This window comes from Sylvia atricapilla, chromosome 1 (genome assembly GCF_009819655.1).
Source record: "Sylvia atricapilla isolate bSylAtr1 chromosome 1, bSylAtr1.pri, whole genome shotgun sequence".
Classification (NCBI taxonomy): domain Eukaryota; kingdom Metazoa; phylum Chordata; class Aves; order Passeriformes; family Sylviidae; genus Sylvia; species Sylvia atricapilla.
Genome location: NC_089140.1, coordinates 68,624,526 through 68,638,459, shown reverse-complemented (window position 1 = coordinate 68,638,459; position 13,934 = coordinate 68,624,526). Strand labels below are relative to the sequence as shown.

At 36.3% G+C, this 13,934-nt stretch overlaps 1 protein-coding gene across 1 annotated transcript in view; it reads left to right on the top strand.

Moving 5' to 3' along the window:
- EXOC2 (exocyst complex component 2) overlaps nt 1–11,691 on the top strand; it is a 127,139-nt gene extending 115,448 nt beyond the window's left edge. The window contains exons 24-28 of the mRNA XM_066325892.1: nt 853–908; nt 3,924–4,046; nt 6,314–6,375; nt 8,169–8,228; nt 10,116–11,691. Coding sequence (XP_066181989.1) covers nt 853–908; nt 3,924–4,046; nt 6,314–6,375; nt 8,169–8,228; nt 10,116–10,209 — 395 coding nt within the window. The 3' untranslated portion in view covers nt 10,210–11,691. The remainder of the gene's footprint in view (nt 1–852; nt 909–3,923; nt 4,047–6,313; nt 6,376–8,168; nt 8,229–10,115) is intronic.
- The last annotated feature ends 2,243 nt before the right edge of the window (nt 11,692–13,934 follow it).

Sequence of the window (13,934 nt, the reverse complement as noted above, 5' to 3'; positions counted from 1 at the left end):
ACATACTTTAGTGAGTTGAATGCTTTCTAATTCTCCTTTGACTACAAAGTGAAGTGGCCATAAAATCAAGTGAGGCAATTTAGATTTTTGCCTGTTTTATGTGTTAGACGACTGGAGTACAGGCTGGGAAAGTTACAGAATTACAGCGGCAGAGATTACTAAGAGCCTGTCCTAAATAAAGCACACACTCCTGGATGTTCTTCTGTTTAGAGTTCACTTCTTAGTGTAAATTGACAAGCGTTTCGTAAGCTTGGCAAGAAAATGCTTATTTGACTTCTCCACCTTCCTCAAAAGGAAATTTCTACTAAGGCATGACATCTCCTATAAACTGCCATGAGTAATATATTCTGAACCGCTTTCAGATAAACAAGAGACCTTGCTATTCCTATCTGTAATAATTCACAGATAGAGAAGCTGATAAAGTAGTAAGGTCTTGAAGACTGTTGTACAAACAAAATCTCTTGTCTTTGTTCTTTAGAACTTATCAAACTGTGGTGCATGTTCTGTGCCATGGTGTGTGTATTCTAGCAAAACACCCAGAATGTATTCTTTTAATAATGCTAGTTTTTTATTAAATTGCAAAGTTGGTGAAATTATGTCGCTAAAGACTACTAAAACAGGAACCTACTGGCTTTTTTTTTAACCTTCTGCTCTAAGGAAATGTGCCTTTCTCCATTTGATTTGAAAAAGGAAATAGACTAGTGGTGTGGCTATGGAACTTTCTCTTTCTGCCTCTGATTGCAAAAGTAGTAGTAAAAAATGAAAATAAAAAGTACAGTATCAAACAGCAGAATATTATGATGTTGTTGAAACAACAGAATGAAAGTAATTATTTTGTTTCTTTTGTTTCAGGTGTCAGAAACTACTTGAAAGAGGCATTAGTGAATATCATTGCTGTGCATGCAGAGGTGAGGAGTAGCTTCAGATCATTTCATGCTTATATTCATATGATTTCAGTGTACTTTTCCTGGTAAATCCTGGCTTTCACCAGGGTTTTTTTCAGCCTTTTATTTAAGTATCTTCATTGTAGATGTGTTTTAGATTAGGTTTAGCCAACCTGTTATGCAACTGATAACTTTTTTTTTAATGGGCAGAAGGAGATGAGTAGTTCCTGTTTATCCTCTCTAACACTCCATTACACCTTTTTGTCTCCATTATCTGATAAAGAGGAAATCCAGATTCTAAAGTTAAATTCTCCCTTTCCATGCAGATAATATATAGATATATAGCTAGTTATGATGCTCTCTTTCTTGATTATCTTTATTTTCCAAAACCTCTGTAAATTAACTTCTGTTTCACCTTGAAAGAAATGTTCAACACGTGCCACTCAGAGTGAAAAGCTAATGTATGTCAGTCTTCTACATACAATGGAAATAGGAAAGCTAAACACAGAAAGTTTTATAGTCCTTGTACAGCACAAATACTGCTTGAAATACCTAAGTAGGTAATGGCTCCCTTGGCTAGGGAGTGCATGTTAAAACATTGCTCATAATAAGCTCAGAGGGGCTGCAATTATTTAGCCTTTTGGGATTATATGCAGGAATTTCCTATGGTTCTTTAAGTTAGAGCCTGTGTTTTACATAATCACTCATTCTAATCATCAAGAGTGTTAACAGATTACTGTTGCTCCTGGTAGAAGCATTGGTAGTAGTATTACTCTTACCTTCCAAAATACCACAACTATAGCTGCTCTCCCTTTTCCCTGTAATTCAAATATGAGATTCACTGGAGGCTTTTACTTATCTTATTCCTTCTAATATTACAAGGATTCATATAAATGAAAATATTTTCAGGAACTTCAAATGCGACCTGCAGTATTTTTGCTACCATTTCAGTGTTAAATTATAGCAGAAGCACTTTCACAAAAGCATTGTGATTTTACAAAATGCTTCCAAATGAGGGAATAAGAAACACTAAAAACATATACCAACATGATACCAATTTTTGATTTTTTTTTTTCAATGTAGTGGAAATAGATTAAAACGGAAATTAGAGGTTTTGTTTAAAAAAATCAAAGCACTTGTGACTTACTCAGCTAGGCTTGTAAACATGCATACTTATTAAAATGTTGCAGCAGAAAAGTGCATTGCTGTGCTGTCTTCATTGAGACCAAAACTGATTCTGGCCTCAATAGCATTGCCTCATAAATTTCTGGATGTGAAATGTTACATAAATATAAGAACATGTGTCAAGACAAAACTCCTATTTCCACTGTTGAAGTTCTGTTAAGCTGGGTCAGGCTTAAGTTTACTTAGCAAGGCAGCAAGTTTCTGTAGTTTGTAATGGCAAAAATTTAACCATCAGATGAACAGCAAGGATAAACTGAAATGGAAAGAAAATTGTTTCTCTGCCTTTGAATTCAAATTTAGCTGAAATCAAAATAAGGGCTTCTTATTGCAAATTTGTGATGATTCACCCATGCTGAGAATTATTTTTCCTGGATTCTGTAAAGTAACTTGAAGAGTGGTCATTGCAGGCAGAAATATTCTCAGTAGAATACCTTTGGGCATATTCCTGGTGTGTTTGTGTTGAATTGGTCAGCCATGTTTGGTGCTGAGTAAGATGACCCCTTTCCAGCACTGGTAACAGCTGGTAGCTGACATTTATGGGGTCAGTGTACTTGGCCTGTAGTGCAGACCTGCCTTTTGGAATGGTCAACCTTATGGGATGCCAGCTACACAATTCTTTATTTAAATTACAGAAAACTCCGTAGGAATCTTTATTTATTTATTTATTTCCCTTGTTTATTTTTGCACATATGTATTGTATCTTCTGTCAGGTACTAAATTTCCTTGTCAGACATGGGATCTAAACTTTGCATAAAAGCAAAAGTGTTCCTGCAAAACAGTCCACTACTTAATTCTTTAGACTATTTCAAAGCAGAAAGTGGGGAAGTGTTTTAAAACTTTATACATTTCATTTTCCTGCTTATACCACTCCAGTCACATACTTCAGCTTACATACACCACTCCAGCTTCTTGTGTCATCTTCTCTCCTGGCCCTGTGCGGTCTAATGCAGCTCTATCATCACCTTTAAGCTTTGACACAAGTTTGATGTGTCTGACCTATAATCTCACTTCCTCCTATATTCCAACCTCTTGGCCTGCATTTTCCCAAATTCTGCATAGCAAAATCATACTTTCTTTTTTTTAAATCCACAACAATTTCTCACTTCTGTAAAGCTCCCTTTATGGAAGATTAATCTCTTCATACTTTGCTTCAAGCATAGATTTAACAATTTTGTTGCAATTACTGTTCTGAAAATGCCACTTTTAAAAGTTATACAAATACACAGTTAAAAATATGATCTTGATGCATGGGAGAACCAGTAAGGTTTAAATTTTTTTTTGCCAGGGAACTAAGAAATGGCAGCAGTGGCAGAGTCTAAACAAAAATCCATTGACACCCTCATACTCTCACAGACTGTCAAACGTTTATCTCTACCACAGAGTATAACAACACTAGCCATTAAACAGTGGTCAAGTATAAAGAAATCTAGAAGAAATAGCAAAATATATGGGTTAAAAATGGCTGAATGTGTAACTGTCAGTCAGACACACAACTGTGGATTAAAGGTGCTATCTACAAGACAGCAGTCCACCTACAGCCACCTGACTAGCTGCATCCATCAGCCAAAAGCACATATTTTTAGTGTTTAGCTGCCTTTTGGTATAGCAAGAAGGTTATCACAAATCACAAAGCCAAATTTGCTATTAACAGAGGGGATTGGTCAAAGTGCAGGGCAGGCATAAAAAGACATCCTTCATATTCTGATTTCTTTTGAATATTTGTATATTAATAAAAATGAAGGAAACCTTTCAGTCAAAGAGGTTTATGTTTTTTTATTGAAATGTTTGTTAGTATTGAAAATATTTCCGTTAGTGCAGGTGTTGTGCTCATGGTTCTTCTTTCACGAAACTTAGGTGTTTACCATTTCCAAAGACTTAGTTCCTCGGATAATGTCAAGGGTTGTAGAAGCAGTCTCTGAAGAACTGAGTCGACTGATGCAGTGTGTTTCATCCTTCAGCAAAAATGGAGCTTTACAGGTACCTGAATACTCTGTATTGTCAAACATCTGAATCTAGAAAACTAGGAATAACAGACAGAGGTATAATCTGGGTATTTGTTTGATTTATTGTAGCAGTGAAAGCAAAGAGATAAAAATTATTAGCTCACAACCTATTTCAGATTCATGGATGAATATCCTTTGGGATACTGGTTCTTGGGTTTGATTATATTTTAGGGTTATTTTTGTGTTAGACAGCATTAAAAGCAAACCTGTATCCTATGAGATAAAAAGCATCATAATGGTATTTCTTTAAAATGTTGTCAAATACTCTCTTCGGTCTGACATAAAAAATCACTTTAAAAGAAAAATACAATGCATTGATATTTTGAGATTTAAAAATCCCTTAAACAGGATTCAGTAGGATCTTGTAAGACTTTGCATGACTAGTCCCTTGTTTGTTATACCCTCTCTGCAATACCATGTTGTTGTAACATGGGCAGAATAGCTTTCCTGTCTTGATTTACAGCTGGATTGGTTGTTGTACTTGCTACTGGGTAAGCTTTAAAGGACTCTAAGAAAACACCTTTTTAAAAAAATCTCTTTGAGTCAGATTGCTATGGCTTTAACAGAAAAAGAATAAACTCCCCATTTTAATTGAACATGACATCCTTCTTGCATTATGATGGGAAAATAATTATCCAGTTGTAAGCCTTATTTTCCAATTGCTTCTAGTAATGGCATCAGACAGAGAATTAGTATAAGAAGGTCACAGCCAAGTAAGATTGACTCTGTATTTAAACCAAATCCATGAATAACCTCAAAGCTACTCCTATATTCATTTTGTCTGATTAAACAACCCACTGTAGGAACTTGCTGCCTAAACCCATAATTGAAAGGCTTTTCTCTCCTTACTGTAAATTTATCAGTCGTGGTCATTTTCTGTTCCTCTGAACATGGAAAATCCTGTCTGACAGACAGCAGCAGCATGAGAGTCATCCAAACCTTATTAGGCAGAACAAAAAATTCTCATTCAAGCCTCGTTCTGTATTCCCAGGTCCCATGACACCCACAGTTTTGCAGGGCTGACCCTTCCACCAGGGTTACTTAGGCTGTGGTACTTGAGAATGGGGTACTGGTACCTCCAAATATCTAAAAAAGACTCCAGAATCTTAGGCATAGGACTTCAAAAAGTCCACAATTCTTGAGCTTGGAGCACTATACAAAAAGAGGTAAAATATTCTGTGTTGAGAAAAGTATGTCTTGTGTGTATAAAATTTGGGGTGACTATGTTATTTTTTGTGCCAGAAAGTTCTGGCTTTAAAAAAGCATAAATTTTAGCTGTCTTCCTGTATAGAGGAGGAATGAGAGACATACCTAAAAGCCAAAAGCTTTCATTAGAAGTGGAATTAGTTGTCTGTGTTGCATTGTTGAAAATTTTGTTTTGGAAGATTAATGTCATTAGTAGTGTCTAAATGCAGATCAGTTACTGTAATATCTAACTGGATTAAATTTCATCTTTATGCTTAAAAGAACAGAATGTAAATTTTTATGAAGCTCACTTTGTATTTTTAAATTAAATTACTAAATTATCTCTTCCAGAATGTTTCTATTTCATATAAAAGTTGTGAAGATAATGATTGCTTTTCAAAGACCAAAGGATGATCTATAAAGTTTGTTTAATCTGTGAGTTCAGTCTCTTCCACAGTTTGCCTAAGTGAAAATTAATACCTGGGCCCACAGTGCAGTGCAGGAGTAAAATTCTCAAGCTCTTGTGCCTACCAGGTGACACAAAAGAAACAAAGTACAAACATCCTACTTCCTCATCAGATGAAAAAAAAAAATAAATTCACCAGAAGAACCAAACATAAAATGTGTATTGACAGATTTTTGTACTTTCATATTTCCTTCCTCCCTGGCTAAGCAGTGCTCTGAGAAGTCAGACTCACTGTATTTCATTAAAAAAAAAAAAAAAAAAAGTTGCATCCTTCTATCTCTCTATCACACTACAGAAAAGGTGAAGCAGAATTGAAATTTATAACTGTTACCAAGAGACAAACCAGTGTTTTTTAACTACTACACAGTGACCATGTAAACAAGTTTGACTTGAATCAGAAGTATAAAATTGTTCCTTTGAGTTCCTGAAAGAGCAGCGTGGCAACAAAGAATACAGGAAATAAACTGTTTAAAGGCAAGGATGCTTGCGGTAGTATTTGCCTCTCAAGACGGTGAAGCTCTGGGATACTTGTATACACTTGGTGAAAGGACATTGTGTCATTGTTTCAATATTTGTATTTCTGTCTTTAGGCGAAACTTGAAATCTGTGCATTGAGGGACACCGTGGCCATATACCTAACACCTGAAAGCAAGTAAGATATGCTGTAATGTCACTTTTTGAAGTGTAATAAAATCCTTGGTAAACATGCAAAAACACATGGTGTAAATTTAGAATGAAGGAATTATGCTTCAGATAAAATATGCGATCTACTGTGTAAATATGCAAAAAGCATATGCCTAGCAAGATTTAATCAGTTGAAAGAAAATTAGTTACTTTTTGTTGTTTTTTACTTGGACTTTTAGGCACAAATTAATATTTGCTGCCAAAAACAAATTGTACAACTTCTGAACAGCAGTACAGCTGGTGAGGATAGTTATGCTGAAGCCAGAGACAAGCAGATCTTGATGAGTTTTACCCATTTTTTGCGGCAATCTCATAAAGCATAAAACAAATAATCTGCCAGATGCATCAGAGAGTCTACAGATCCAGATACTGGCAGGGTCCTCTTATAGGGGTATGGAGAATTAGGGCTCTCCACAGGCTTATATAATAGCCTGGTCCCTCTGCACACACCTAATCAGGGAAATGGAATTCAGCTTTGCACTGTCTCCTAGAATCAACACCTTCAAAAGGCTTTCAGCAATTTATCATTTCTCACTGAAGCAAGACCAAAGATAAATAGTGTGGAGGACACTCACACACATTAATATAAAGGGAGAGGGAAAAGCATTAGCACCATCAGTGGTTGATGCAGCCAAGGCATGTAAAAACAGACTATGGTGCTGTCAGCAGTTCTGAGTAAAGTTGGTTGATTGAAATTTCTAGGTGATTATGGTGAGGATTTGACATGGGGAGTTTCATTCATGATTTAAATTACCTTCACTTCTTTTGAGATTGACATTACATGTCCCTGCGGGTGGCAATTTGGTCATCTTACCAAATGGTAAGGTCTTAATGTGTCTTCATAGAGTCACACATAGTGTGACTGCATTCCAATTCAGAGTACTCACTTCCCTATTCTGAGTGTCTGACAAAGGTCTCTAAAAGAAAACTACTTGGCAGTGGTTTAGGTTGGATAAAATCAAAACTATATTGTCTGTAATAGGGCAAAGCACAATGAACCCTGAAAGCTGAAGCTTCATGGAGGCTTTTTTATCCCTGGACTTGTCAATAGTAGTTGCCACAAGTTATTAATCTTTTGCTGGTAGGATTCTACCGATCTGTGCAGGTCCTTCATTGTTCCCTCATTTCTGTTCTGCATCTGTTGCTCAGAGTGGGGTGGGAACCCCATCTTTGAAGTTAGTCAAAACTTGACTGGATAATGGCCCAAAGAAACTCCTCTAACCTTGAAATTGGCCCTAGTGTGAGATCAGTGTTGGACCTAAAGTCTCTTCCAACCTAAATTATTCTATGACTCCTATGTTACCTCAATGCGAACCCACTGTAATGCTCCTTGTAGGCACCCTTCTGTAAGGCAGAATGCAGTGGCCTGTGTCCTAAACACAGAGAGACAAAAACAGTGTTTTGTCTGTTCTTCATACACTGATGGTCACTTAGTTTTAGTCAGAAGGCAGGCTGGCCACTGTCTGTTAATTTCTGAACAGTCCAGGATGTAGGATGTAACAGTCTTCAGTCAGCTGCTGATACAACGTTTCCTGTTGATGTATGATGTACATCACATTAGGAATGTCAGAATACCTACTTAACCCCATGGCTATTTTATGTTCAATTTGCACATGGATGTCATGTCTCAGGTAAATATTTGTCAATTTATTGAAAAGAAAGAATGGATAAAATATAGCATCTCTCTGTAGGATTTATAGAGAGAAACAGTAAATACTGTCTTGTGCTAGCAGAATATGAGTATTTTTGTTTTCCTTGCAGATCAAGCTTTAAGCAAGCTTTGGAAGCCTTGCCTCAGCTCTCAAGTGGAACTGACAGAAAGTGAGTACAATGTACCCTCTTGTTTCCTTTAGGGTCATTGCTTTTTACTCTTGTAAGAAAACTTTGTTATAAAAGGGTTAACTTTCACTGTATTTGACCACTCTGAATTACAGAGTCAAGAATAAGCTCAGTCCTTGCCTTGTTCACGGCCTATTAAATTACCCTGAAGAGCCAATGGCTTTGTCACATATCTTGATTGCCTGTCCTAGTCTTATCATTTCAGTGTAGCTTTGTATTTGTCTTGTTGTATCAGTCTATTTAAGCCTTCCTTGTTAATCTTAAGGTTTCCGAGAGTTCCAATGTATTGTTTTACTGAATTTAGTAGCAATAAAATATGGCCAAGAACAAAGTTCAGGCTTTTTCAAGCTGATACATGGGGAACTCATAAAACTAGCATGTTTCCTTTTAAAGACAAATAAGGAGGGTCCATGGCTCTGTCTTAACATCAGGAGGAATTTTGAGTTCTTCCTTTTCCACCATAACCGCCTTTGACAAACAGGTTGCTTTGCCACATCCAGCCTGGTATTTGGTAGTCTATTTTACAACCACAGCCTAATAAAGAGTAAAACTAGGATAGATTTGTAATTAGAGTAGTGTAAGTATAGATGGTTTGAACTAGAGATTGGTTTCATTGTATTTTCCTGCATCAGTTTGCACTTAGCAGTGAGAATTCAGTATATTTTGTAGACACATAAAGAGAGTGTTTGTGTATCTCATGGTCTGGGCCTCCTTCTGTGGTCTATGCCTTCTTCCAGATGTCCTCTATGTAGTCAAACCTGCTCTTCGCTAGCCACAACAAGTCTCAAGATACCTCATCTTACTTTGCTCTTGTGCTATATTAAAGTTAGAAATCAGTTTTGAGTAAGGAGAGATCTTTTAACTCAAATTTTCCAAAACACCTGTAGAATTTTTTTTTTTTTCACTTAGTGACAAGCATTCGAGCTTCATGAGACAAATGAGAATCAAGAACTGCATCGTTATTACATCTGCCTCAGTGATCTGAGTCCCAGACAGTGCAGAACCTGTTCTGTTTCCCAGGTCACTACATGGCAATTGTCATTGTTCCAGGCAGCTCATTGTAATCTGCATGTGTTTGTGTAAAATAACACATTTGTGCTCTGAGAGCTGTTTACGTGTGTTCACAATCACTACTGTGATGCTAAAGGATTCATGTAGACATAATCATTTTCCAGAGGACCCACTGAGGAAGCAGATACTGATTTTTTGGTTTTAGTTGCTATTCTTGGGGTAGTTTGGTTTTTTTAACACAGTTAAATTTTTTTTTTCTGTTACTGGCTGCTCAGTAATGCAGGAGGCCAAAAAGTTCAGGTAGATACATGTCTGCCCTATATGGCTTCATTTTGAAATAAGGCAGAAAGTTCAGAGATCACATTATTCCCTAGATCAAGGAGAAAATAAAAACCCAGCCAAGACTGTAAAACAACTTAATGCATCTTCACTGTTACAGTCAATATTTCCTACAGCAGGCCCATCAACACCATTGCTCCTACACCTGTAGTTTGGGGATTGCAATAAATACTGCCCACTGCACCAGGTACTTTCTTGACAACTCGATAGATGTAAATTAACTATTGTTATGCCCCCAAATGAACTCATACACAGTTTATATATTCGGGACAAAACAACATGATTGGGTGAATTAATGTTTCTCCTAGAACAGTCATACTATCTCTGATCTTTCAGTCGTGATACTTAAGAGAAATTTACAAATACCTTCCAAAGACAAGGCTAAGAACTGAAATTTGCCATTCAGGTGCACAAGAAAAGCAGACAGTGTACCTGAAGTCACAGACAGACTAATCAAAACTTGCAGTAATTGTTCCCTTTTCAGAATCTTCTAAAGTTGTAACTGTTTTCCCTTTACAGGTTACTAGAAGAGCTGCTAAACAAATTCAAAAGCAGCATGCACTTGCAGCTGACCTGTTTTCAAGCTTCTTCATCAGCCATGATGAAAACATAGACAACACAATGCAGGCAAAAGTGCTTAAACACAGTACATTTTTTCTGGGCTACTTCAATTCCTTTGAATACCCTAAAGAAACTAAAAATAATTCCAGTGGAAAATAAATTCAGCTACAACTTTTTCAGTTATGTTATGGGGTGTTCTGCTGAGTGAGACTTCTGTCCCTTTGGTAAATACTTTGATAAAATGGTTTTCTCTCTACTATATTTCTCTGTGTGGAGGGAATTAAGTCAATTTTGTTTACATACACTTGTTCATGAAGAAATGTTCATCATTATTATTCTGCAGTCTCAGTTTCACTTGTTAAAAATACTTCAAAATGTATTTTTAGCAAATGTCAACTTAAATTTTAGTATTACTCATGTTGTTCAGTGTATCAATCTTATTTTCTAGGTAGAAATTAGTAGAGTGATACTGAAGGGACTGGAAGGCACAAATTCTATAATGTAATAAGCATTGTCCCCTCGAGCTGACTAATAAATGTCCAGATACCATATTAAGTACACTGCTTCTTTTGCATTTAAAAATTATAACTTTATTTTTTCCGTGCTCATCTACAGTTTTGGTGTTTGTAAGTCAGTCTGATTTCTTGAGGGCCTTTAGTTTCTTACTTACTTTTAATTAAACATGTTGCTGCCTCTCATGTTTCTCCCTTCTATTCGAGTAGTGATGGTAACCTTGAAATCTGAAATAAGGTCTATTGTCATTGGCATTTAGCAGAAAAGCCCTCCAAGTTTATGGTAGAAAAAACGTCCAAGTAAAATGTTCTTTGGTGTTAAGGAGTAGAATAGTTAATAGCTTCTCCCATAGTAAGGAGGAGCACAATATGTCATATGTTTTGCTTCTTCCTGCTTACTCTTCTTGTATTTTCTCGCTCTTACAGACTTATTACCACTGTTTTCCTCTTGTTAGTCAGTCCTCTTTTCCTCTTTTCACCACTAGTTATTGGATTTGTATGGGGGGAAATAGAGATTCAGGAGAGAAGAAGAGTTTTGCTGCCATTGTTTTGGGGGTAACAAATGGGTTTAATTTTATAATTTATATCATAGCTTGGAATTAAATAATGCAGTAATAATGTATTCTTTCTGTAATTACAGTCATTTTGAATAAATCATTTCAGGAATATTGCGTAGTTCTCAAACAATTTCTTAATGTCAGCTCATTTCTCTTGCCAGTTCAATTATGTGCTTTAAAAATGCAGCATACAGTTCCTATAGTATGTAATTTTGGAGAAAGTTTGATGCACATGTAATTACTTGTTGTAAAGTTCTATGTAAGTAGTAGCTGCATGTTGAATGGAAGTGTGAGACTTCAAATATATGTTATTATCACTAAGCACCTGGAGCAATGTTGTTTTATTAAGTGTTGTCCATTCTATGGTGGTCATAGTCTCAACTGCTGATATTAACTGAAATAGTCATCCTGTTCTGTAAAACATTTTACTTCAGAATAATAAAATATTAGGAAATGTGGTCATAAGCTCTTCTTGAATTCATCACTTTCCAAGAAACGTGATTTCTTTGAATTTTGCCAGTCTACAATTTCTATATTCGTATCAGACGTGTTCTAAGTATTGAAAACCTATTCTGTTGTCTGTAGTGTCTTAACATACATTCAGACATCTCTTTATTGTAAGATCATTCTCTTACTCATCTTGTACTGCAGCAGCTTTTGGCTTGTCTGTAAAACCTGAAGCCAGACTTTCGTGTAGGTGCATCTCTGAACTAACTCACACTTCGGAACATCTCATTGACGGCAACGTGAATAATGTAGAATTGATCAAAATATTCCTTGAATTCCATCTGATATGAAGAAATGTTCGCAGTCAAGTCAGAGCACTGCATTTGAATAAATCCACTTTATGGATTAAGGATGTCAGCGAGCACCATGCTGCAAGAGGGGGTATTGGAATCCCTTTGCGTGGCAGGGTGGTTGGGACTGCTGAAGCTTCATAGCCAATGTACAGCAGGCTGCAGTTCCTCTGAAAAGAAGATTACAAAAAACAAGAAGTGGTCAGTGTGGGTTTTGCAATAAAAAACTGTTAGAAGATACAATTAGGTTTAAAAAGTGTTGTTGAAAGTGGGAAAAGACAGGGAGACCACACCAGAATACGCCATCAGTTACAGCTTGCAGAGAAGAGGCACAGCAAGGAAATCAAAGTAAAAGAAGTGAAAGGCTCTGACATTTAAAGCAAGGTAAATGCCGAAAACAGCACAAGGGAAATAAAGTGAATTATTATATGAGCTTTGAACCACTAGAAAGATCTAAAATTGATAAAACTGGAAAAAATTGTTATTGAAATAAAAACCTAGAAAGCTTTATTTCTTACATAAGTGAAAAATATAGGGAGTAATAAGGCTGTGAAATATGTCTGACTAAAAGTAAGTAAAGACTTACAGGAAAATTCAACCATAATATGCTGTGTTGAGATATTCAGCCTCTGGAGATTTTGAGATGTCCTTCTACTACTGTATTTTGACATTTATTTTGAGTAGGTCATGAGGTAGACAAAGAGGAAATAAAAAACAAAGGTTGCATCAATGTAATTAGGGAACAACACAGGAAAAAAATACTTTGATCCCCCCATAGAGTGGTGGGAAAAATACAGAAAAATAGGGAAAGGTTATTGCATATCTGGGGGTTAACTTAAAGGAATAGCTCAAATAAATAGCTGAAAGAATGAAGAAATCCTGTTCCTTCTCACTCACAAAATGTTTTTTTAATTTACATTCTTTAAAAATCATTTATGAAATGTGCTCATAGTGTTTCATTGTCCAAGTTAAACATCTTCCTATAGCTTTTTAAAAGCCACTTGGTTTATTAATACTGAAAGACCCACAGTCCTGCTACTTTTCATGCCTGTACTGAATTTCAAGGATAAGAACAGGCATGAGATGACTGAGGATCAGGCAGGTTGTATTCTGTGGGCAAAATCCCTTGCATCTTCCCAGAACTGTGACCAGTTTAATTTCACTGTATAGCAACAGAGAAGGGAATCAGAAGCAGTTGTGCTTTGCAGGGGGCTTTTGTGTTTTGCTTTTGGGCTTTGCTGTGCTTTGCAGGCTGCTCCATAACGTGTGACGATTGGCCTTGTAAAACAGGTCCAGTCTCCTAACCTTTGCCAAAGCTATGGCATCTCCCTGAAGAGAGAGTACTTTATGGTGAAGGTGAGCTGTTTGGTTGGTTGGTTTTTACCCAAGCAGCCTTTTGCCATCGAGAACCAAGGAAACATTTCTGAAGTAATAGCATGTTTCCCTACTCTCTTGGTAAGTAGTGAGATGCAGGTAGAATAGGCCTATAAAAACTAGTGTCACTGTACAGAACATGAAGCTGGAAAAAAGGGGAAAAGTTAATTATTGCTTATTCTGATTCTACTTTAGTTAAATATGCTCTTATGTATATTCAGGGGGAAAAATAGAATTTATTGTTGATATAATGGCAGAAGTTATGGCAATATTTTAAAAAACCATGATAGAAGAATTTGATGAAGCTCTTTGACTGCTGAGCCTGACAAGCAAAAAACCCCTCACCTGCAAAAGTCTAATACTTAGCTAAGCAATACCCTAGGAAATTTATTATAAAAGTATTCACAAACTCTACTCCTTTTTAATATTGAATGTATGGAAATTCAACTCCTTTTTAATGTTGAAGGTACTGGTAGACATTTTCCCTTTCTAATCTAGGAGAAGGTAGAAAATTACAGTTTCCTAGATATAGTTTTG